The sequence below is a fragment of the Canis lupus genome, chromosome 29 (assembly GCF_048164855.1).
Source record: "Canis lupus baileyi chromosome 29, mCanLup2.hap1, whole genome shotgun sequence".
Taxonomy (NCBI): domain Eukaryota; kingdom Metazoa; phylum Chordata; class Mammalia; order Carnivora; family Canidae; genus Canis; species Canis lupus.
Genome location: NC_132866.1, coordinates 28,696,300 through 28,721,707, shown reverse-complemented (window position 1 = coordinate 28,721,707; position 25,408 = coordinate 28,696,300). Strand labels below are relative to the sequence as shown.

The 25,408-nt window shown below is 38.6% G+C and overlaps 1 protein-coding gene across 1 annotated transcript in view; it reads left to right on the top strand.

Annotated features, from left to right (window-relative positions):
- The window catches only part of ENTPD7 (ectonucleoside triphosphate diphosphohydrolase 7), a 39,976-nt gene extending 16,971 nt beyond the window's left edge, over positions 1–23,005 (top strand). Inside the window, exons 6-13 of the mRNA XM_072805720.1 lie at positions 2,991–3,094; positions 5,177–5,233; positions 7,768–7,901; positions 10,358–10,524; positions 12,604–12,928; positions 14,495–14,580; positions 16,161–16,322; positions 17,896–23,005. Of these exons, the coding sequence (XP_072661821.1) occupies positions 2,991–3,094; positions 5,177–5,233; positions 7,768–7,901; positions 10,358–10,524; positions 12,604–12,928; positions 14,495–14,580; positions 16,161–16,322; positions 17,896–18,127 (1,267 nt within the window). The 3' untranslated portion in view covers positions 18,128–23,005. The remainder of the gene's footprint in view (positions 1–2,990; positions 3,095–5,176; positions 5,234–7,767; positions 7,902–10,357; positions 10,525–12,603; positions 12,929–14,494; positions 14,581–16,160; positions 16,323–17,895) is intronic.
- Positions 23,006–25,408: the final 2,403 nt, after the last annotated feature.

Below are 25,408 nucleotides of genomic sequence, written 5' to 3'. Positions count from 1 at the left end.
CTCTCTGTACATCTATATGTAGTTCTACAAAGTTGTAACCATACTATGCATGCAATTTAGGATTTTTGGTTTTGACATAAGTAATATTCACATAGTTCAAAATTTAGAAATCCTGGCAAGATATGGGTGACACTCAGGTCTGTGAGTGATCTGCAGTTAACACCAAAGAAGGAGGAGGATGGCCAGAGAAAAAGCTGATTCAGAAGTCAAAAAGGCAGAGCTAACAAGGAAGGTGATGGTTTGGCCACATTTTGTGGGTCTGGAGCAAAAGAGGATTGTCTCATCTCCTGATGCCACTCAGCACTGACTCTGTCAAAAAGGTTTCCATCCAGACAAAACCCACTATGTAGCTCTATTCCATTTGTCTAAGATGTTCACTGTCTGCATGGAAGCTCTGAATATTAATATTTATTTATCTTAAGGATTTGTGAAGAGCTTGCTTTTTTTTTTTTTAAGTTTCTTTTTTAAAATTTTTATTTATTTATGATAGTCACACAGAGAGAGAGAGAGAGAGAGGCAGAGACACAGGCAGAGGGAGAAGCAGGCTCCATGCACCAGGAGCCCGACGTGGGATTCGATCCCGGGTTTCCAGGATCGCGCCCTGGGCCAAAGGCAGGCGCTAAACTGCTGCACCACCCAGGGATCCCCTTTTTTTTTTTTTTTTTTTTTTAAAGATTTTATTTATTTATTCATGAGAGACAGAGAGAGAAAGGCAGAGACACAGGCAGAGGGAGAAGCAGGCTCCATGCAGAGAGCCCGACGTGGGCCTTGATCCCAGGTCTCCAGGATCACACCCCGGGCTGCAGGCGGCACTAAACCGCTGTGCCAGCGCTGCCCAAGAGCTTGCCTTTTAACTTGTCTTCTGATAATCTCCTCTAATAATGCCTGGATCTATGAAATCATTGCTACCTCTTGAGGCAGCCATAGTTGTTGACATAAATGTAACCACCACTGTAAGAGCCTGTTTTGTATAATTAATGCTTTACTAATTTATTAGCATTTGTGAGCAGTATTCAAAATGGGTTCAAATCACCTGGACTATATTTTGATATATGTTAGCACTAGGTTTTCTTTCTTTGCCAAAGCCTGAACTAACAATTTGTTTTACCCCATTTTCATTTTATAATGGAACTATCCTTAAAAATTACAAAGATAGTAAAGCTGATATTTAAGAGAAAAGAAAAACTTTCAGGATGCCTGGGTGGCTTAGTGGTTGAGTGTCTGCCTTTGGCTCAGGGCGTGATCCCAGAGTTCTGGGATCAAATCCCACATTGGGCTCCCTGCCAGGGGCCTGCTTTTCCTTCTGCCTATGTCTCTGCCTCTCTCTGTATCTCTCATGAATGAATAAATAAAATCTTTGAAAGAAAAAAAAGAAAAAGAAAAGAAAAACTTTTGTTATGGGGAAATTTCAAACCTCAAAAAAAATAGAACAGCATAATGAAACCTTATTTTCTTACCACTCAGTTTCAACAATTACCAACATTTTGCCACTGAAGTTTTTTTTTTTGAAGTTTTTTTAAAATAAACAATAATTGAATTTTAGAGAACAAAAGTTCTATTCTGTGCATACATGAAGAATTTTTTTATTGTTTAATATGAATTGGGATCATATTATGTGTGTTGTTTAGAACCTTTTAGAACTCAAAATATATCAGACATCTTTTCACGTCAATATGTATGGATATAAATCGACCTCATGTCTTTTAACATCTGTCTAGTATCCCATGGTATGGGTACACCACAGATTATTTAACCAATACCTAATGATATGCATTTAGGTTATTTTCACTTTTTCATTGTTATAAATAATGCTGCAGTATTCTCTTCTTTTTGTATTCTTATCTGACAATTTCCTTGAAATAAATTTCTAAAAGTGTAATCGCTGGTCAAAGGTTAAAGACATTAAATATTTGGATACATAGTCCTGGGTTGATCTTAGAAAGTCATACGAGTAATTTATATTCCAAGCAGCAGTGTATGTTGACACCTATTCTCCTGTATCATCACCAATACCAGCAAGCCCTCTTCTTGAAACATACCCATAGGGAGGGCAAAACAGTCCCTCTCATTCCACATGTAAAATTCTTACTGTAAGAATTTAAAACATATAACAGTGATCTTTTTTGGAAACCATATTTGATAGTATATTGGGAAACTATTACTTTAAATATATTCTTCACGTTTAAGTGTTAACATTCTCTACTAAGTTGTGCCAACAACTATGTGAGCCAATGTAATATTTTTGTAATGAATAACTTTAAAAATCCAAGATAATTGCTCTTATTTTTAACCATTTTCTCTAAATTCATATTATTACTTCTAGCTTTGTGACTTTGCTTTTCTTTAATAGCACTGTAACACAAAACTTTAGAGGAGAAAACAACCCTGGATACTAAGACTCAAACTGTCCCAAATTGTTACAACCTTTAGATTTTGATCCTGATCTGGGTTTTTCAAAAAATATTTTTATAAAGAAAAAAACCCCAACCCTCAAAACGTTCATTGTTGACTTGTGTAAAGGATTATTAAAAACTTGTGTACCTAACAGTGCTCGTCATGTGGTAACGTGAGGCCTTGTTTCTGTGTTGAGTAAGAGCTGAGGATGAGATTGTGTTCCTCAGTCGAACAGCTTCTGTTCACAGCAGCTAGGGATCATGTAATTATGAAACCATGCTTCCTGCCACTTAAACATATTCAGCCTGTGAGAGGCACAGAACCATAGTCTCATCTTTTAACACTATTTGAATGGTAAAATTATATAAAGGAAAATTATTACTAGTACCATATTACCTTTTATGTAGGAGGATGTACCTTGAATGCAATTTAAACCTTTGAAATCAAAAGAGCAACCAAAAGAAGCAGGACTCAACTTGGTGGATGGGCTATGTGAGCAGTGAGTGGTAACAAGTCTGAGTAGAAGGTCAAGTTGAAGCTAATTGTGAGAAGAGTGTTTAATGATTAACTTTTATGGTTTTTGTTTTTTCTTGCAGAAAGCAGTTGGCCATCTTGGCTGATCTAGTGAGAGATTTACCGCTGGAGTTTGACTTCCTCTTTTCCCAATCTCAGGCAGAAGTGATCTCTGGGAAGCAGGAAGGTACTGGGCCTTGAGGGATGTACTGTTTCAGCTCCAGCCAACCGTGGCATAGTCTCTCTGGTGGGGGTTAGGATTACTTTCTATATTTGATTTTTGTTTTTCTTCAAATAATTTTCTTCATTCTGCTGTATAGTTGTTTTTTTGTTTTGTTTTGATTATTTAGATATTCTGCAATGGTATCTGTTTTAGAATGCTGCTTCTAGAGGGAAGGAGGTGGGGGATGGGGTAACTGGGTGATGGACATTAAGGAGAGCACGTGATGTTATGAGCACTGGGTGTTACATAAGACTGATGGATCACTAAACTCTACCTCTGAAACCAATAATACTCTCTATGTTAATTAAATTTAAATTTTAAAAAATGGAAAAAAGAATGCTGCTTCTAAAAGTCATGTTTATATTTGTTTGTAATTTTGTGCTAAGTACTATGTTTATAAGAATGTATTAGTATTTAGTGATTATTCCAAATGGATATTTGGTTAGCTAATTGGAGTTTTGAAAACATACATATTTCTCTGAGTTCTACTGAGTTTGCCAAATTCAAATGTAAAGCAAATTATTAGATAAGGGGGAAACTAGTTTTAGGGGATGATCAGGATGATCATTACTTACTTTTCTTTTGTTACAGCCTCTCCGTTTGTTGCATTTCCTGTGCAGAACTGATGCTTACCTAAAAGCTTGTACTACTATTGGGTTTGAAGTTTGGGGGTGGAGTTGAATGTGTTCTCCTGTGGCCCAAATGTGGCCTGTATGACAAATTATGTTTCCATTTCTTGAAAAAGAAAAACCTGTGTATTCTAGTTGCAGTTCACTTAAGGGAAAGGATTTACCCTTTTCAATTTCAGTATTGCATTTTTCAGTCCTAAAATTTACATTTGGTTCTCTTTTTTATATTCTCTTTCTTTGCTGAGACTGCCTATCTTTTAATTCATGCTAAGACTGCTCTTATTTCTTGATTATATAGCTTCTTTAATATCTCTGATAATTCTGACATCTGGTCCTTTCCCTTATGAGTTGAGATTTTCCTAGTTCTTTTTATGCTAAGTAATTTTATATTGTATCCTGGACATTTTGAATGTTACATTATGAGACTCTGGGTCTTTTTTCAAAAATAAGGAGAATATTGATTGATTGATTTAGCAGGGAGTTGACCTGGTTAGGTTCATGCCTCAAGTTCTGACTTGCTTTCTGTTGGCTATAAAGATTCTATTATAGGCTTCAGTTTTCAAAGTCTTGGCATTGCTATTTGGATTTGCTCCATTTGTGTGTTACCCAGTGACCAATCTAGAACTGGGCATAGCCCATACAAATGGGTTGTCTAGCCAGTAGTTCAGTTCTCAGAACCTTTGGTATATTGTTCAGAGTGAGATCCATTTATGTGTAGGTTGTCTGTGAGCCCTTCAGAGTTTTAGGTACCTTGTCCAACTTCTACCTCCACCCCTGAAGGATTGCCTGGGGTGGCAGAGAACAAAATAAAGGGGAAATAACCTAAGGGATTTTCCTCCATTCTTTCTGAGCCTTTAGAGTCCCTTTTAATGTTCCTTGGACCAGAAAGCAAGGTCTTGAAGTTCTTTCTTTCTACACCTGTATGTCCTTTTGTGTTTCAAGCTGCTTTTGAGTCTAGGCTAGGCAAAATCTAGGGGGAAAATGGGAAACTCACTACTGGTTTGGTGGTCCTTTAACTTCTGATCTCTGTCTCAGTATGCCCGTTATTATTTCCTTTCAGACATTTCACAGATTTGCTCCATATGGCCCATTCAAAGTTTACACTTCTTTTCAGTGGACAGACAGGATGGAGTGTGCTTATTCTATCTTGCCCAGAACCAGAACTTCAAGATTCATATTTTTTACCATGTGTTTTTACACATTAATCCCTAATCATTTGTAGGAAATTTAGACAATGCAAATCATTTTAAAGGGAAAAGCATCATAAGATACTTTCAATTCATACATTGAGTGTGTGGAATTAAATGCTCTCATTACCTTTTTCTAAGAAAAGGAGGAAAAGAGTGGCCCTGGAAAGAGGTGTAGACATGATTTAGCAATAGAGAATTAAATGAGGACTTTTATGTTTATTACTTAGGAGTTTACGCATGGATTGGAATCAACTTTGTTTTGGGAAGATTCGACCATGAGGATGGTAAGTAATGCATCTTACGACAGTTCTGAGCACTGAAGGTTTATGTTGTAACCCAGCAGTAGAACCTAAGTACTACATTTGAGTTGAGTTGTTTGAGTCTTTCTTTCTTCTTTCATTTTAAAAAACTCTATTAAGATATTTCATTTTCTAGTCCTAATTTGCCTTCTTTTATTTCTTTTTAGCTTCTTAATATTGGAAAGTTGCAAACATTCACAGAAGTAAAGAATAAAATGAATCTTCATGAACCCATTACCCAGACTCAACACTGATTAGTGGTTGGCTAGTTTTTTGGCCCCACATTCCATACAACACAGGTTTTTTTTCCTATTGGATTTTTAAAAAAGATTTATTTATTCATTTTTAGAGAGAGAGAGAGTGAGAGCTAGAGAGTGAGAGTGGGGAGAGGGGCAGAGGGAGAGAATCTCAAGTAGACTTCCTGCTAAGCATGGACCCCAACCCCATGATCTCAGGACCCACGAGATCATGACCTGAGCTGAAACCAAGAGTCAGATGCTTAACCAACTGAACCACCCCTCTTACTGGATTTTTAAAAGAAAATCCAACATATCATTTTATCTTCATGTACTTCATGAAGGAGTTTCTCACCAATGAGGAGTTTCAAAACCAATGATATATCTGCAATGGCATTTTTATTTTTTTAAAGATTTTATTTATTTATTCATGAGAGAGAGAGAGAGAGGCAGAGACATAGGCAGAGGGAGAAGCAGGCTCCATGCAGGGAGCCTGACATGGAACTCGATCCCAGGTCTCCAGGATCATGCCCTGGGCCCAAGGCAGTGCTAAACTGCTGAGCCACCCGGGTTGCCCTGCAATGGCATTTTTAAACTTAAAGTTAACAATTTCTAATATCATGTAATATCCATCTACCCAGGTAGAGATTTACCTTATATCTCAAGAATATTTATTTGCAGTTGTCTTGTTAAAATTAGAATCTGAATGAGGATCACAAGTTATGTTTGATCAGTTTCTTAATCTAAAACAATTAACTTACCCCCTCCCACCTCTTTTCCTCAAATTGTTCATTAAAAAATAAAAAACTAGGTCACTTGATAGAATAATTTTGACACATTCTTGATTTGGTTGACTGCACTTTTGTGAGGTCTTCAACATGCTTCTCATTCCTCCTTATGTCTTATAAATTGGAGATTAGATATAGAAGTTTGATTAGACACAGATTCAATTCTTTTGACAAGAGTAAATCATAAATAAAGATTGGTGCTAAGTGTTTCCTACTACATTACATCAAGAGTTTTATAATGTCTGGTTGTCCCACTTTTAGTCATGTTAAGACTGGTCAGGTATTCAGGATTCAGATATTGTTAGCCTGATCTAATCTATAATAAAAATTCCCCAGCCACTTTTCAATTAATGGTTATAGTAGCCAGTTGTGATATTTTCTTAGATCCATTTTCATTAGAGGTTGCAAAATGGTGATTTTTCTAATTCCTTCAGCTCTTCTGCATTTAACAGCTTGGATTTTTATATAGGACCATTATATCACTGTTCTTTTTAGTGCTCAAATTATACCATCAGTGGCCAGTAGGAGCACCCTTAGGTTGGCTCCTATACATTTTAACATCCCAATAATCTTTTATATTTCCCTTGCTTTTTGGCACACTAAAGTATTCCATGTTCATCTTGTATGTTTTCTACCTTAGACCTAGCATCAGCCATTTTTTAAGGAGCCCTAGTTTCTTTTACTGGAAAATGGTATTTAGAGACTCTGGATGCCAGGGGTGCTCATTGTTCCTGGATTATCCTTGCCTCTAGGCCCTTTCAGTGAACAGAGCTAGAAAATATGTATTTTTAGAAAGAGAAAAATAAATCATGATTTCATAGTGATAGTTCCAGTTTGTATTTAAAATTATAAGATTATTGCTTAATATCTTTGATGTTTTACTTACAGATTTTTTCTTTTATGCTATTTCTTTTTTTAAAATTTGTTTATATTGAAGTTTGATTTGCCAACATATAGTATAACACCCAGTGCTTATCCCAGCAAGTACCCTCCTCAGTGCCTGTTACCCAGCTACCCCAACCCCCCGCCCACCTCCCCTTCCACAACCCTTTGTTCGTTTCCCAGAGTTAGGAGTCTCATGATTTGTCTCCCTTTTCCCACTCAGTTCCCCTCCTTTCCCTTATAATCCTTTTCACTATTTCTTATATTTCTAAAGATATTAATATAAACATTTGCTTTGTTTCCTAATATATGCTTAATGGCTTAAAATAATAATACCAATAAAAGTATTTTCAATAAGACTACTACAATGCAGTTTAAGATATCTATTTGCTCTTATTGTCATTAAGATACATTCTATAAGGGATATAGTAAAAATGCTGTGTTTTTAAGTTACTTGAAAGAATTCTCTATAATATATAGTTGATATAGTTAGATTAATTTATTTCCGTTTGCTCTTCATTTTTTAAGGGATTTCTGTTTGAGTTTTTTTTCCCTTTTGATTTAATTTTGTTTTTTAATTACTAGATCCTTTCTGTTCCCTTATCTATTTCAGAATCAGATGCCGAGGCTCCCCAGGAACTGGCAACAGGGCGCAGAAGAACAGTAGGGATACTGGATATGGGAGGAGCCTCTCTTCAAATTGCTTATGAAGTTCCTACCTCAACCTCGGTCCTTCCTCCAAAACAGGTATTTTACCTTTTAGAGAAATTCAGTTGCTAGAAATGCCAGTATTTGGGAAGGAAGGGCACTGTCTTTGAACTTAGACCAACTTGCCTGGGTCCCAAATATTTGTTCATCTACTTGCTAGCTAATATTATCTTGGGTAGGTTACCTTTCGGAGTCTTAATTTCCTCATATATAAAAAGAGAATAATAATAGTATCTATATCATACAGTTGGGAAGTTGAAATGATGCCATGTATGTAAAGCACTTAACAAACTTTCTGGCATGTGATGGATGTTTAATATATTCTAGCAATTATAATTATATTCCCTATCTCCTAGGGCTGCCTGAAGATTAAACATGATAATACATATAAATCCAAGATGTTGTTTCCTTTCCCTGACTTATGATTCCATTCATTCTTGTGGTTCTAATATTCCTTACCTGACTAGAATGTAAGGAATGTATCTTGAAGTTTTATCATAGGAAAGAGAAAGGCAGACAGTTATTAAATACCTATTATGTGCAAAGAATAAGACCTACTGCCCCTCAAAGGTTATAATCTATCAATGAAGACCGCATGTGATAACAAGCAGACCATGACAGTGCTATCATTTGATCTAAACCAAGGTTTCTCATCATTGTCACTATTGACATTTTGGGCTAAATCAATTTTGTTGTAGAGGGCTGTCCCATGCAAAATAGCTTCATCCCGGGCCTCTACCAGATGTCAGTAATGTCCTACCCCTGCTCCATGAATGGGAATCATGCTGGCTTGTTACCTGGGTCTTGGATGATAGCAGGCTTTTGCATAATGGAGGTGGAGAAGACCACCTGTGTGGAGGGAACAGTATGCACAAGGACACAAAAGAAACAGCAAAGAGCCCAAAATGTCCAGGGAATGGTGAATAGCCTGTTGCAGTGTAGGATTTTCCAGTGTTGTGTAGCTAAGTCTAGGAAGGTAAGATGAAGTTAGATGGTGAGGAGTCTTGGGTATCATGCTAGGGAATTTCACTTTTATATCTATAGATGGAGGAGAATCAACAAAAGTTTTTGAATAGTGCATACAGATGGGCCTCAGTTTCATCTGTGAAATAATTAAACTCTGAAGGTCCTTCTCAGCTCTGTATTATGTGGCTGTGATCTAAATGATTTTTTAGGAAAATAATTTTGGTGTCAATAGGAGAAAGAAATGTAGGTCAGGGAACATTAGGTAAGAAGTAATAAGGGCTAAATGAGGAAATATAAGTGGAAACGGAATGGAGGGGACAGATTTCAGGGATATTTTGAAATAAAAAAAGCCATGTAGTGCTGTGGGTGGGGTGGAGAGGGATGGCCAGTGATACTGAGGTTCCTCCCTGGGTACTTGGTAGGGTAAGGAGCCCAGTTACTGAGAGAGACCTCATGGTAAAGTATGGATTGATGGTAAGCTAATCAGTATGGTCGAGGTGGTTTGGGTGAGAGTGATTTTCTGGTCTCTAGCCCAAGTCCTGCAACCAGTGGGTTCAGTTTTGAGTATGTTGAATTTGAAATATCTGAGGAACACATGTGTCTAAATTTGAAATATCTGAGGAACCCAGCAAGATTGTTGGAAATGTGGTTTTGACAATCAGCAGGTGTCTGTGCAAGATTTGGAAATTTGGGGAACTAAGTTGTAAGACATTTTAGTCTATATTTGTTAGTATGTTGTTAGCAAGTAAACTGAAGGCATGGTTCCAGTAAGTGGTACTGATCCTTAAAGTCTTAAACAAATGACTTTTGTGTTTGTGCAGGTTTAGAAAGCAATGCTGGTATAGAAAGTATACTTGCAAGCAACAAATTAGATGTATTCATAGCTATATAATGGTCTTAAAGATGGATCTTAGTGCTTGATAAAGAAGAAAAAGAACAATGAGACATAACACAATAGCACTTTACAAAATATAAGTAATCAGGATGCCTGAGTGGCTCAGCGGTTGAGTGTCTCCCTTTGGCTCAGTTCGTGATTCTGGGGTCCAGGGATTGAGTCCCATATAGGGCTCCCTGCAAAGACCCTGCTTCTCCCTGTTTGTGTTTATGTCTCTGCCTCTCTCTCTGTGTCTTTCATGAATAAATAAAATCTTTTTTTTTCCTGATGATAAAAATAGTACATTCTCATTTTGGAAAATTGGAAAATCAGGGAAGTATATGCAAGAAAATGACATCATCTGTTATAACGATTCTGCCTTTTAGAACTATATATAGTATTGTAGTCCTTAATTTGGTATTTGGTCTCTGTATATAGTATTGTAGTCCTTAATTTGGTATTTGGTCTCTGTACTGTTTGATGTAGGCTTGTCATTTTGTGTCTTTGTTGAAATAATGCTATGAAAATGAGAACGTTATAAGATACCTTCAAGAGTAGCTCCAGCGCACAGAGACTGGTGTAGTAGTGATGTCATAGCTTTATGTCAATCAACCAAAACCAAAATTCCCTTTTTTCTCTTTACATTGTATTATAGGAAGAAGAAGCAAAGATCCTGCTGGCTGAATTCAACCTGGGCTGTGATGTGCAACATACTGAACATGTGTATAGGGTTTATGTCACAACCTTCCTGGGTTTTGGGGGCAACTTTGCCCGGCAGCGCTATGAAGACCTTGTGCTGAATGAAACTCTTACCAAAAATAGGTACTTTTTGGCCTGGACATCCATGCCTCTGAAACAGAATGTTGTTGGGGTGCAGATACTCATATCCTACTAAGATAGATAGGTCCTTGCTTCTTCCTCCTTCCTAACCACCCCTGTCAATGCGATAGTGTTGCTTAGAGACCCTCTGCTAGTAGGTCCACTCGATCTACATGAGGGTACATTCTCGTCTTTGCAGTTCAGACTCCAAAAAGTACAGCAGCTTGTTGGGACCTCTTATAGTGTCCTGTTTCAGAAATGGTATCATAGGGTAAGTAAGATTAAATTCTTTTTTGTTTTTTTAAGTTTTTGTTTTGTTTTGGTTTTTGTTTTTAATTTATTTGACAGAGAGAGCACAAGCAGGGGGAGTGGCAGCAGAGGGGGAGGGAGAAGCAAGCTCCTCGCTGCTAAGGGAGTTTTTATGAGTCTCAACTACCAAAAGTTCACAGTATTTTGGGAGAATCCTGTTATCCCAGATGATTAATGAATACGTTAAAATCAGTGTGTTTGCACTGGGAAAATACTCTTACATCTGTACTCCTGTTGCTCAGGCTGTGGGCACTGCAGCATCTGAAGAACAGTTATGAGAGTTTCACACCAATTTTGTTAGCTGCTGTGCTTCTTTTTCCATTTCCTTCCTTTGTTGTTCTGCTACCCTTTTCTCTTTGTCTGCCATTTTCTGCCTCAGAACTTGCCAGGCTGCATCATCATCCTCTCATGTATTGGTATTTTCTTGCCATGTACCCAAATTCCTAATTCAGAAGACTTATTCTTCATCTCATATAGCTGCTAATCTAGAGAAACCTGTGCTTTCTGGGATGTCAAAATGTAACGGTTCTTTCTTCTTCTTCCTTCTTCCTCCTTCCTCCTTCTTCTTCCTTCTTCCTTCTTCCTTCTTCCTTCTCCCTCCTCCTCCTCCTTCTCCCTCCTCCTCCTCCTTCTCCCTCCTCCTTCTCCCTCCTCCTTCTCCCTCCTCCTTCTCCTTCTCCCTCCTCCTCCTCCTTTCTTCTTCTTTTTTTTAAGAGAGAGTGAGCAGGGGTTGGGTAGGAGTAGAGGGAGAGAGAGAATCTCAAGCAGGCTCCATGCCCAGTGCAGAGCCTGTTGCAGGGCTTGATTCTATGACCCTGAGATCATGACCTGAGCTGAAATCAACAGTCGGATGCTCAACCAACTGAGCCATCCAGGTGCCCCTGGTTCTTTCATCTTAATATTTTCTGAGGTGTTTTTTTTTTTTTTTAAATAGTTGATATCACATCCTTAAAATAGGTTCCAGTCATTTCAAAGCATTCTGTGGTGTTGCCACATTTCTACTACACCCTTCAGTCTTTACCCTCGTGGGGACTTCATCCCAGGAAGTCCTCTCTTCAACGTATGTGTCTTTAGGAACTGGTGCATAATAACCTGTGGTTGGCAACATTTTTGGTCTTCACTTAATGTCTATTCTTGGCCAGGTCTGTATTTCATCTCTTTAGGAATGGGAATATTGTTGCTGGGCAAGTGCTGACTTGAAACAGCCAGAACCATGTGGTGGCCACAGTGGGGATGAAAATCTGCACTGTCCCTCCCATCCCCAGGAGGGGGCAGGCATGTCTTCCTTCCTGTTGCCAGAAGTTGTCACTGAACCACTGACATGGTCCCCTCTTCAGGAGCCTCCCCTGGGCCTTCCCTCTTTACCTCCTCCCAGGTGTTTTGTTAAACATTAGAACTGTACTCAGTGTGGTGATATCTTGGTACTTTAAAGAGGCCAGTGGGAATGAAGACTAGATGGAGACAGCAGATTAACATTTCCAGTTTCACTCTACATTGGGAGATATACACGTGGACTAAAAGGTTGAACAAAATTTGATCATTGCCATATCTCCCCCCCCTTTTCTTCTTTCTTTCAACTAAACTGGATTTGCTTAAGGTAAATGTTGATGCGTTATGACTACATGATAAAACTCCAGTCTTGTTTCTAGGGATGCCATGTAAAACAAGGTATCTGTGAAGTGCATTCTTGGGCCAGCTTCTTAAGCTAGGTGTTTCTTAGAAGAGGTTGAGGACATTAGTGATGTGTTTTGTTTGTTTTTGTCATTGTGACAGGTTGCTGGGCCAAAAGACGGGTCTGAGTCCGGACAATCCATTTCTGGATCCCTGCCTGCCTGTGGGCCTCACAGATGTGGTAGAGAGGAACAGCCAGGTGCTACATGTGCGAGGAAAAGGAGACTGGGCATCTTGCGGGGCAATGCTGAGCCCCCTACTGGCTCGCTCCAATACCAGCCAGGCTTCGCTGAATGGCATCTACCAGTCGCCAATTGACTTCAACAACAGCGAGTTCTACGGTTTCTCTGAATTTTTTTACTGTACAGAGGATGTGTTACGCATCGGTGGCCGATATCATGGGCCAACATTTGCCAAAGCTGCTCAGGTAAATTGTTTATAATAAAGATACCTCATGCCAGCAGCAGCCATTTGTTGGATGTCTGACTTTGTGCCAGATGCTGTGCAAAGAGCTTTGCATGCCTGATCTCTCTGGATTCTTCACAGGGGCCCCATGAGCCCTCATTTTATAGATGAAAAAGTGGACTCAGAAGTTAAGGAAACCGCTGTGCCATACTGTCTTTAAATTCATTAAGCTTAGGTTTCCATGCACGTCCTGATCACCCAAATTATCACCCAAGTCCAAAATTGTTGTGTTAGCTAATGGTTTTTCCTCTAGTTTTCCCATAATCATGTTTAATGTTTGTGGCCAAGAGTGTCATCCCTAGATATTTTTCCCCTTACTGAGTATTCTCAATTGTATTGTGCTTTTGGAGATGATGTCTCACAGGTGGGCAAGTGTACTTTCATTTTCTTGGTTTGGATTATTAGGAGGCCAGAATGGTGTATAGGGTCACTTGGAATATTAGAAAGATTTTGGGAAAAGCAATGTCAATGGAAGTATTAAGACCAAAATACAGAAGAGATAAAAATTCATTTAGAGCATATATACAACATTAATAGCTTATGGGCTTAAATCATTAGTTACCTGAACAAGTAAAGTTTAGCTAGCTTTCTATACCTCCTCCTTTTTTAAAAAAAGATTTATTTATTTGTTTTAGAGAGAGAGAGAGAGCGAGAGCAGGTAAGCAGAGGGAGGGGCAGAGAGAAAGGGAGAGTATAGCTCTTTTATTATTTTTTTTAAAGATTTTATTTATTTGAGGAAGAGTGCACATTTGCACATGAGTTGGGAGAGGTGTATAGGGGGAGGAAGAGAGAGAGAATATCAAGCAGACTCCACACTGAGCAGGGTGCCCAACTCGGGGCAGGATCCCACCACTAGAGAATGAAAGTAATGAATGAAATGTGAGCATTTATGTCATCTAACACACTCTATGTATGTGTATATGTATGTATGTACACGTGCATGTATATCTGGTTATTGTCTGTCTCACCACGAGAATGTGAGCTTCATGAGGGCAGAAAGTTTGGTCTGTTTTGTTCACTGCTAGATCTCCCTGGCACCTAGAGTGGTACCTGGCACAAAGCAGACATTCAGGAAATGTTAGTTTACTGATCAAACCAAAAGGAATGATTCCTCTAGGGAGAACGACAATATGGAGACTGGCCAGTAGTAGAAGTTTGACCACTCTGTACCATCTGCGTTACCTGCTCATGTTAGTCTTACATAGAGCAGAATGAGGCTCCCTTTGGCTTTGGTGTTGCTATTCCTGGTTCTAACCTTATCTCTGTCTGAAGCCAAAGAGGCTCAGGAGCCATACTAGGCTGGCTTTGTATTGGACTTGAGTTGATGGGAATAAAAAGGAGACCCTTAGCAGCCTGGATTTTGGCACTTGCGTTGCACAGTGTCCAGTGAATGAATATAGTGCTCCCATTTTCCTTTGTCAACTAGTAGCCCCACAAGTTAACTTTAGACAGGGAGCAGCTGTGATGGTAGGGAAGTTAGAGTTTGGCTTTCATTTTGTGTTGCACCATTTCTGTGCAATTGTTCCAGGATTACTGTGGCATGGCTTGGCCAGTACTAACTCAGAGATTCAAGAATGGCCTCTTTTCATCACATGCAGATGAGCATCGACTCAAGTAAGTGACTTCCTTTTCTCCCCTGGATGTGCCCTGAAAACGTAGATGGCAGATTATAATGAGGGAGAGAGAGCAAGTAAGAGTACAGGTGGGATCTTATATTGAAAGAGAATTTGATTATTTTAGATTTTGGCTTTCTGAGCAATAGGGGCCAAAATAGCAAGCCTAGTTTAACAAAGCCGAGGAAAACCAGAGTTACCAAAAGATATGAGTGGCTTGAAATCAAAAGTGGTGGGCTTTCTTAATTAAAATATGGAACATGCAGAAAAGTAGAAAGAAAAGTAACACAAACCTCACCCAAGCTTCAGCAAATGCCAATATTTTGCCAGTTTGGTTCATCAGTCCTTCCATTTTGTAAACATTTGTAAAATATTTTATTTTATTTTTTTTAAAACGATTTTATTTATTTATTCATGAGAGGCACACAGAAAGAGAGAGGCAGAGACACAGGCAGAGGGAGAAGCAGGCTCCATGCCGGAAGCCTGATGTGGGACTTGATCCCAGGACTCCAGGATCACACCCTGGGCCGAAGGCAGGTGCTAAACTGCTGAGCCACCCAGGGATCCCCATTTGTAAAATATTTTAAACATAAAAATAAAACAGTATCGTGAGCTCCCGTGTACCTGTTACTCTGCTTCTCTACCAATGGTTATCAATTTCTGCCCAATCTTGTTGCATTGATTTTCCCACCCTTCTATTCCCCTCCTACTGCAGCTGGGTTATTTTGAAGCAAATCCCAGACATCATGTACATACACTTGTAGGTATCTCAGCAGGGTCCTAGAAGATAAGGACTCAAGAAAAGAAAAAGGGGGCACCTGGTGGCTTAGTTGGTTAAGCGGCTCTTGATTTTGGCTCAGGTCATGATCTCAGGGTTGTGAGATTGAGCCCCACATCGGGCTCTGCGCTGGGCGTGGACCCTGCTTGAGATTCTCTTCCTTTCCATCTGCCTCTACCCCTGCCCTCTTAAAAAAAAAAGAAAAAGAAAACACAGTCACAATATCATTACTGCATGAAGGTGTTCTTCACTTTTGTGGAAAACATCAAGATAAAGTAGGCTCAGGTTTGGCTCCACCTAGAGGGGAGGAAGGTGAAGTGTAAAGAGAAATGTTGACCTCCAGTGAGAATATAATAGACAAGGGAGGGAGAGCACATTGTCTATGACCATCTTCCTACTCCCAGTTCAACAGATGAATCAGAAAGTGAAGAACATGTGAGAATTTAGCAAATTTTGTGTGCTGACACGTTTCATGAAGGACATTCCAGAATTATGAGGCAACTGAGGAGATAGATCCTAATGGTCATCTGGGTCAATACTGCCTTAATGAGAACATTTGTGCATTCTCACAATTGTAAAGTTTCCTTTCCCTCTCCATCTTGGTGACCAATAATACTACTGTAAATTTATGTGGGTTTTTTTTGTGGTTCACAGGGTATTAATATGTTGAAGTACTATGTAAATTTAAAGAAGTCATAAACTGCATTTATTACGTTGGTATATCAAAAAAAATAGAAAAAATTAGCATTAGAATTCTCTTTTTTCCTTCTTCTTCTTTAAAAAAATATTATTTTATCACACAGATATCAGTGTTTTAAATCGGCTTGGATGTACCAAGTCCTGCATGAAGGATTCCACTTTCCCTATGACTACCCACACCTGCAGACAGCCCAGCTGGTATATGACCGAGAGGTTCAGTGGACACTGGGAGCCATTCTGTATAAAACACGATTCTTACCACTCAGGTAAAGTGGACTGACCTGGCATCTTGAGATCAGAGGATGTAGGTTGGTGTCTCAGAATAGGTTTCTTAAGTGACCTCTCTCCCTCAACAAAGCATTCAAACTAAGTCCCTCTATTACTACCCCATGAAATATTATTTCTACCCAGGCATGTTGAAACAGAAAGAAGGCTTGAGAATTTAATCAGGAGTTTGTTCTTTAGCTTTGCAATTTCAGGAATTCAGTTTTATTTGTTCACCCATAATAAATCAGTCTTTACTTAACCAGTTCTAAGATACTGAGTGATAAACTAAAATGTCATTCTTAGGTTCCTGTAGAAAGCATCTGACTAGAGAAATGGGATAGGCTGTGTTATAGTCATTCTAGAGATCATATAATTGATTTAGAAGGCTTTCTGGGGGGCAGAATTAGAACAAAGCACATGAGATGCACTTAGGGGGGTATTGTCATCAAGCTGTGATAGCCTGATGTCTTGCTCTATGGACCATAAGATAGTTGGAATAATTTTTAGGTTCTTTCTACCCTGGATTATTTCAGATAAACTAAAATGAATTTTTAATCTTTGCTGCCTGTTTCCATAAACTCAGAAGACAGGCAGCTGATAGAAGTGAAAGAAGTGGGGAGCTACAGAGTATGCGCTCCAGATGAAGCTGACTACTGTACAGAAATGCTGTTCCAGCATCTGCCAGTTCTCATTTATCAGGACAAGCCAGAAATCCATACTTTATAGGCAGTCTTTCAATTTGGAGATTCACATTTTAAGAAAATACTGCAGGTCAAGCAAAACAAAGATGCATCTGGTATCTGGAGCAAAGAGCAGCTTCTGTTCTGAGCAGGCAGTCTACTGCTCTTTGGCTTACAGATCTCATTTTTTTCCAGATTACAATCCTGTTGATCAGGTGACAGCTTTCTCTCCATATATTCTAAATCCTTAGGAAGCACAGTCAATTTTTTAAAAGATTCAGATACAGTCTGATTTCTTGTTTGGATTTAGAGATCACTCTATTCTTGTTAGTACTGTATTTACTAATTGTATGTATGTATTTACAGAAAGGTATGGGGTCACTGTTAAAACTAAGGTTATAGATGATCAGCCTTATCTTACTATTCATTTTTTTGCCTTCTGATTTTGTCCCCAGATTCTGGAAAATGTAGGCCTATGACGCTCCCTCTGTAGGCCCTGGCAAAGAAAATACAGGATGAATCACATAGCAGTGCTAGGGCTGGAGACATTCTTTAGCTTTGCTTGCCCTGTGAAGCTGGTATCCTAGTACATTTGCATGAATAGAATGGTATAACACCACTGGCCTTTTTGTTTTTAATTTTATTCATTTATTATTGAGAGATAGAGAGTGAGAGAGAAAGGTACAGACATAGGCAGAGGGAGGAGCAGGCTCCATGCAGCTCCATGCAGGGAGCCTGACATGGGACTTGATCCCGGGTCTCCAGGATCACACCCTGGGCTGAAGACAGGCGCTAAACCGCTGAGCCACCCGGGCTGCCCCCACTGGCCTTTTAAGTCAGCCTATTTCTCTTTGAAATTAACATTACTTTCTACCTTCAAACTCTTCCCTAGGGATCTACGGCAAGAAGGTGTCCGGCAGGCCCATGGTAGCTGGTTCCGTCTCTCCTTTGTCTACAACCACTATCTCTTCTTCGCCTGTATCCTGGTGGTGCTACTGGCCATCATACTGTATCTTCTGCGGCTACGCCGAATTCACCATCGACAAACTCGAACCTCAGCTCCATTGGACTTGCTATGGATCGAGGAGGTGGTACCCATGATTGGGGTACAGGTGGGGCCTTGAGGCCAGACAAGGACTTGGGAAGCTCCTGTACCCCACAGTTGCTGCCCATTGAATTCCACCATTTTCTTGTACTGGCCTCAGATGCTGCTTTGCCTGACCTTAGGATATTTGGCCTTGGAATTTCTACCTTAATATCTACTTTAATTCCTTTTCAATATCCAGGTCCTCTTCTCTGAGAGAAGCTGTAATTTAGTCTGTGAAGAACTAAATAATGAGAGTTTGGTGCTAACAAAGAGGACCAACCTTAGTCCAGTTGAAGCATGCTTCTACTCCTTTATCTGAGAGGTCTAGTGTGTTCCTGGCATCTAGACTTTTCTCCCCTTGCTAAAGCATGAAATTTGGCATTGGGTAAACTGGAAGCTTGGTTATAACCAAACTTGGAGCATCTGATACAAAGCTGAAGACATTCCAGCAAGTGCAGCAGCCCCTTCTTTCTCTGTAACAGAGATAATCATTTACATGGAGATCCACACCCTTTAGTAGGGAATCCAAGATATTTGCATTTCAGTGGAACATATAGGAACTTCCACGCAACCAAAATAACATAGTTTCTTTGCTTACTTGACAAAGAAGCCATTATGAGTGTGGCCCAAGATCCCTGATGTGTTGCTGATGTTAATTAATTAGTATGTGATTTTAAAAGGTTAGAAACCCTTCTAAATGAATGGTCAAAGACTAATGATATCTTATGTGATACCTGGTATGCCCAGGATAGAAAATGTTTCTGTGTCTATGCTTCACTGGCTGTTTGGGCATTAATTTTTCTTTTTGAGCCTTAAGTGTACTTGTGGGTGGAGAAACTGATGCGATTGGAGATCTGGATTTGTCTGGTTTTAAGTTACTGTCTGTAGGCCTATTTCAATGAGCCTCTTTACAGCAAAATTCAAAAGGGGTTCATTTATTTCACTAAGATCAATATATAGTTCAGAAAGGGGTGTATTTGGATTGTTTTTAAAAGAAGGAAAGAACAGCATCAGGAGAGTGGGCAAAGGCAATAAAATCCAAGCTCTTACTTTTTCGGAGAAATAGAAATTTTCTCAATTTGACCCATGGAATGTCTGAAAAGAAGCAAATTCTAAACTTAGGAATAAATAGATAAATCTGCTAACAAGCCACCTGGCAAATTTCAGAACTTTTATTAAGAGATTGCTCCATCACAGACAGCATTCCCATTAATGAGGAGAGAAGAAAAGCCATATGATTACATTTTCATCCACTACCTTGCAGGAGCTTCGTTCCTCCTCTACATGTAGCCTTTAAATTGCACCTTCCCCCATGGGATCTTTTTCACTTTATCCTGTCCTACATGTAGCCTCCGATGTCCTTCCCAAGAATTGCTTCCAGATTTGAAGTAGCTTTCTTTTCTTTTTTGTCACTTTATTTTTAGGGTTAGATGAGTACAGTAAATGATCCCTGACTGTAATGGGGGAGAAAAGTAGAATTCTTAAACCATAAATAACATAGTGTGAGCAGAAAGAAATTAAATGCTTCATAAAACAAAAATAAATCAAGATCCTCCTGGAAATAAACTGAGATGAAAACTCTCTGTTAGTTGGTAGGTGAAAAGATGATGAGTCTAAATTGTTTTCAAAACAGATAAAAATGGATCTAGCAAAGAGTCTTCTAGTTTTCTCTGGAACTATTTTTACTTTCATTAGGGCTTTGTGTCACAGCAGTTTCCTTTCATCTTTAAGACTTCTAAATTGCCTTGATTTTGACTTCTTCTCTTTGGGTCCCTGTGAGTGAGCCCTCACCTTGAGTGCTGCTTAGAAATAATGTCAGAACATGTTTTTTTGCTAGCCAGTGCCTCCCCAGGTACTCTTTTTCCCTCATCTTGGTTTTCTCATGAGATCTTCTCAGTGATCTGGTCAAAAGCTACCTAATTAGCTAATAGTGATGACATTTGTGTGCTGGAAATGAAGCTGCAGCAGGGAGGTGGTGAGGAGTCCAGTTTGAAAACTCTTTATTAATGAAATTATTCTTCCTCCTGGTTCTAAAAATGGTAGCTGCCATCTATTAAGCATTTATTGTGTGCCATACACTCTTCAGAATTTTATGTATATTATTTAATCATTATGACAGCCTTTTTCAGATGAATATTACTTTTTGTGTTTTTATAATTGAGAAACCCAGGATATCATACGCTTATCCTTTTTTTCAATGTAAATGTATTATTCTTAATTTATTTTAATTAGCTTTTAACTTTTTGTTTAGTGTATTATATCCTATTTATTATTTTCATATTATAGGACCTAGGCTTGTCTTTGTTACCACGAGTATGACTTTTCAGAGTTCTATGGTATAAACATAAGAAGGACATGTTTTTATCATACCCCTCAGAAAAACTGAGTATTTGCTATTGGTATTGGTTCCTGTGCCTCTTTCATTGTTCTCAATTAATCATTTTAAATGAAATCTCATTAGGTAGAAACAGAAGCCACTTATTCTTGGAAGGCCAATTACTTATATGTATTGCTTTCTCATGATCATCCTGTGAATAGAATTGATCCATCTTGTCTTTTAGCCCTTAGTCTTTAAAGATTTCTTAAGATCTGTGTTTGTATTTCTGCATTTTCAGTGGTTTTCCTGTGAAGATAATTACAGTTTCATTAAAGTCACATCCCAGAAGTTCCTCTGAGTCTTACCAACTAGTCTTCTATGAATAATAATTTTTTTTTTTAATGATAGTCACAGAGAGAGAGAGAGAGAGAGAGAGGCAGAGACTTAGGCAGAGGGAGAAGCAGGCTCCATGCACCGGGAGCCCGATGTGGGATTTGATCCCGGGTCTCCAGGATCGTGCCCTGGGCTAAAGGCAGGCGCTAAACTGCTGTGCCACCCAGGGATCCCCAATAAATCTGAATAGTTTTAGTACTTCTTATCCTTACTGCAAATGTCAAAATCAGAGTCAGTGGCTGATAGGGGATAATGCTTTATTAGTCTTACGATGGCACAACTCATCACTTTTCTCTGAATTCTTGTTACTAGAACATAATGAAAATATGTATAATATCCACATTTATGGCATTACATTGACTTAAGTTGCAGTTAACTCTAGGCCAAATTATACCATCTTTGTTTCTGTACCTTAACTCCTTGGATTGATTTTTGTTGGTTTAGGGAATTTAGTCACTTTCCAACAACCTTATCTTAATCTTTCATGTTATCCAAAGTATTCCACCTCTCCTCCCCTCAACCTGACAGCTTTCTTTAACTTCATAGGCATTGGGCAATGATTATTAAAATGTGGTTATTGAGTCTGTCATGCACTTGCTCAGCTAATCTTTTCAGATATTAGCATTTAGTATCACATGCATATTTGTTGTCATTGTTAAGGTATAGTTGACATATAATATCATATTAGTTTCAGGTGTACAACACAATGACTTGATATTTGTGTACACTGCAAAATGATCACCACAGTGAGTCTAGTTTCCCCGTCACCATATAAAGTTATGTAACATGCAACGTGGTGTTATTGACTCTAGTCACCATGCTGAACATTACATCCCATGACATGACTTATTTATGACTGGAGTTTATACCTCTTGACCCTTCTCTGTCTTGCTCAACCTCCCTGCTACCCCCATTCTGGCAACCACCTATTTGTTCTCTGCATCTATGAGTTTTTTTTCTTTTGTTTTAGATTCCACATATAAATGAAACCATATGGCTGTCTTTCTCTAGTTCATTTAGCATAGTACCCACAGGGTCCATCCACATCACAAATGGCAAGATTTCATTGTTTTTCATGGCTGAGTAGTATTTCTCTATGTGTGTTTGTGAGGGGTGTACATCTTTATCCATTCATCCATCAGTGGACACTTTGGTTGTCTTCTTATTTTGGCTATTGTGAATGCTGCAGTGAACATAGCATATATCTTTTTAAATTAATGCTTTCATTTTCTTCAGCTAAATACCCAGAAGCAGACTTGCTGGGTCACATGGTAGTTCCATTTTTAGTTTTTTGAGGAACCTTCATACTGTTTTCCATTATGGCTACACCAATTTACATTCCCAATAGTGCACAATAGTTCCCTTTTCTCTATGTCCTCATCAACACTTATTTCTTTTTGATAATAGCCATCCTGACAAATGCAAGACGATATATCTCATGGTTTTGAGTTGTATTTCTCTGGTGATTCCTGATGCTCAGCATCTTTTCATGTGCCTGTTGGCCATCTGTATGTCTTCTTTGGAAAAATGTCTGTTTAGGTCCTCTGCTCATTTTAAAATCAGATTGCTTATGTTTTGTTATTGAGTTGTAGGAGTTCTTTTTATAATTTGGATGTTAACCCCTTACCAGATTTATGATTTGCAATATATTTTCCCATTCAGTATGTTGCCTTTTTGTTAATGGATTCCTTTGCCATGCAGAAGCTTTTTAGTTTGATATAGTTTCATTGTTTATTTTGGTTTTTATTGCCATTGCCTTTGGAGTCAGATCTAAAAAAATACAGCCAAGAGTGATGTCAAGAAGCTTATTGCATATGTTCTCTTCTAGGAGCTTTATGGTTTCTGGTCTTATATTCAAGTCTTTAATCCATTTTGAGTTAATTTTTGTGATGGTATAAGATAATGGTCCAGTTTCATTCTTTTCCATGTGGCTGTTCAGTTTTCCCAACACCATTTATTGAAGAGACTGTCCTTTCCCCATTGTGTGTTCCTGCCTCCTTTGTTGTAAATTGAGTCAATCATATATGCAAGGGTTTATTTCTGGGCTCTCTTCTGTTCTATTGATCTGTGTATCTGTTTTTATGCCAATACCATACTGTTGATTACTATAGCTTTGTAATATAGTTTGAAATCAGGGAGCATGATGCCTTCACATCCATATTTACATTTTTGAAATAAAATAACTTCTCACTGGTATTATCTAAATAGATGGCTCTTTCTAATCCTTTTCCCATGCTTTTGTTTTGCTTTCTGTCAGGAGTGAGACAAGTGGGTGGTATGATATAGGGGAAAGAACACTGGTGTCACAAACAGCAGACTTGGATTCTCGTCCTGGCTGTGTCATTAACTAGCTCTGGTACTCCAGGCAGGTCACTTGCCCTCTCTGGTGCATTTCTCATTTGCAAAACAAGGTGGCTGGACAAGATGCTCTGACCTTAGTTCCAAAGGGAGAACCATTGGCCTGAAGAACTAAAGGTGAGAGCACAATAGGAAAGTGATAGTTTCAGGAAGAGGATTTTGGTCTTTGGTTCAAAAGACCAGGTTGCCCAAAGGAGAGCCGGTGGTCATCTCCTACTTTATTCATTGTCCCTGACATTAAGGTTGATGGGAATGGAGTTTCCAATAGCAATCATTAATACATAAATTTCAGAAGAGATTTTTACAGCTGGGATGTTAGAGGTCTGTCTTCTGTTAATCTCCTTGGTTTCATGGATGATGAAATCGAGGCTGAGAGCAGTGGTAATATGTGCAAAGTCACAGTGAGTGGCCTCTAGGATTCCATTTCCTCTGTTCTCTACACTATAAATACATACCTTTGACAGCTGCAACAAAATTCTCATTGACAGAATCTTCCTGCAAGATTATGTATTTCAATAGAATCTATTCTTTATAATAGAACTGACTACAAGTAACCATGCCCAATCTTTGTAACTGCTTCTGATACTCATTTGTGATTGCTTTGCTCACATTTAGGAATAAACTATAAAAGAAATACTTTGTCAGAAATAGCACCAAGTTGTTAGTACATCTATTCTACCCTCTATATTTCTTTTAATACTTTTAAATTCTAGATGTTTCTTTTAAACAATTTGCTTTGTTTTGTATGATTTTCTTAACCGCAGCATCTAAGCAATTCATTTGATGGTTATAATTGAAATTATTTAAGGTATAAATACCTATTAGATCTACCTCATTAATGAACTTAGCCATAATTCTCGGGCAGTTCTCAGACACTCCCTTACAGAAATAAAATGCTGTTTGTTTTTGCTGTCTTTAAATTTTTCATACTAATTCAGAACTAGTATCTAATTGCCCTGTGTGCTGTGTTATGTGATGGAACTTCATTTGAGATAAAAAATTAAAGTAGAAGTAGCAACCGATACTTCAGATTCTCCCATGGCAGCCTTTTAGGTCATGCTTAGTTTCAGAGTCCTGCCACTAGGGTCATACACTCCATCAAACTTGAAAGGATTTTGTTGGTGTGAACAAAAAATACTTGTTAAAAAACAAGGACTCTTTTTTTATGTACTAATAGACTTCCCTTGTATTATTACATATTTCCCTTTTACTCTAATTCATTATTTCCAGTTTGTTAGTACCATCATTAGAGGGACAGAGGAGGTCAACATCTGTTGACCGTTTTCTCTGGAAGTCTGAGCACTACGAAAATCCTTTTATTTGTAAAACTGAGTCATTACTCATACTGTAAGGGCTTTTTACTTTTAAAGTGTATTCAATCATGGCCTGCCATTTCTATAAAAACCAAAGTTGAAACAAATTTCTGAAGCACAGGATGTTTATAGCCACGCATGTATGACTTCAGGCGAGCCTGAGGACACGTCTGCTTCTGAGCCTTTCCTTTTTAAGCAGTGCTGCCACTCACAGCCCCACTGGCGGCCTCCCACGCTGCTTCTCCGGTATTAAGGTAGACCTGGTGCTCTCCTCAGGAGCCCCTTCTGCAGAGGACTTGCCCAAGTCTGGCCTTTTCAGACTGCTACTGGGGAAGGCTCTACACCTGATGAGCTTCACGACTCTTTCTCTGCGAGCAAGGATCCAAGACAAATACCTTGATTTTTGGTAATGCTGTCACTATGTTGTATTTGAAATTCTCATTCCACAGTTCCCCTTTTGTTGAAGCCCTGAAGTTTATGCCTTGTCTCCTCCATTACTTCTGTCTTCAACAATGAACTCCACAGTGTTGAATGGCATCTTTCTATTAAGACCCACAGCCAGACACTCCCTTCTTGCTTTAAAAAAACAAAGGCTACCTATATTGCATCACTTTTGGGAGTTGCTAAGACTGTGTGTTTTTTAAAATTAAACTATTTCATTTCACTCAACAGTTCTTAAATTGTTAAATACTGTTAAATCAGTGTTGAAAAAAAGTGTAATGCGTATTAGAGAGAGATACATTGTCCCCTAGGCAGGGACATGGGTGTATGTGTTACACCTGCCGATACATAACCCACCAATCATTCCAGAACTGGAAAGTGCTACAAATCAACTGGTTATCCTAATGTCATAATCATCACCTCTTAGCAGTAGCTAATCATTACCTCTTCTACCATGGACATCTGTCAATGTAAATTAAAGACAAAAAATTCTGGA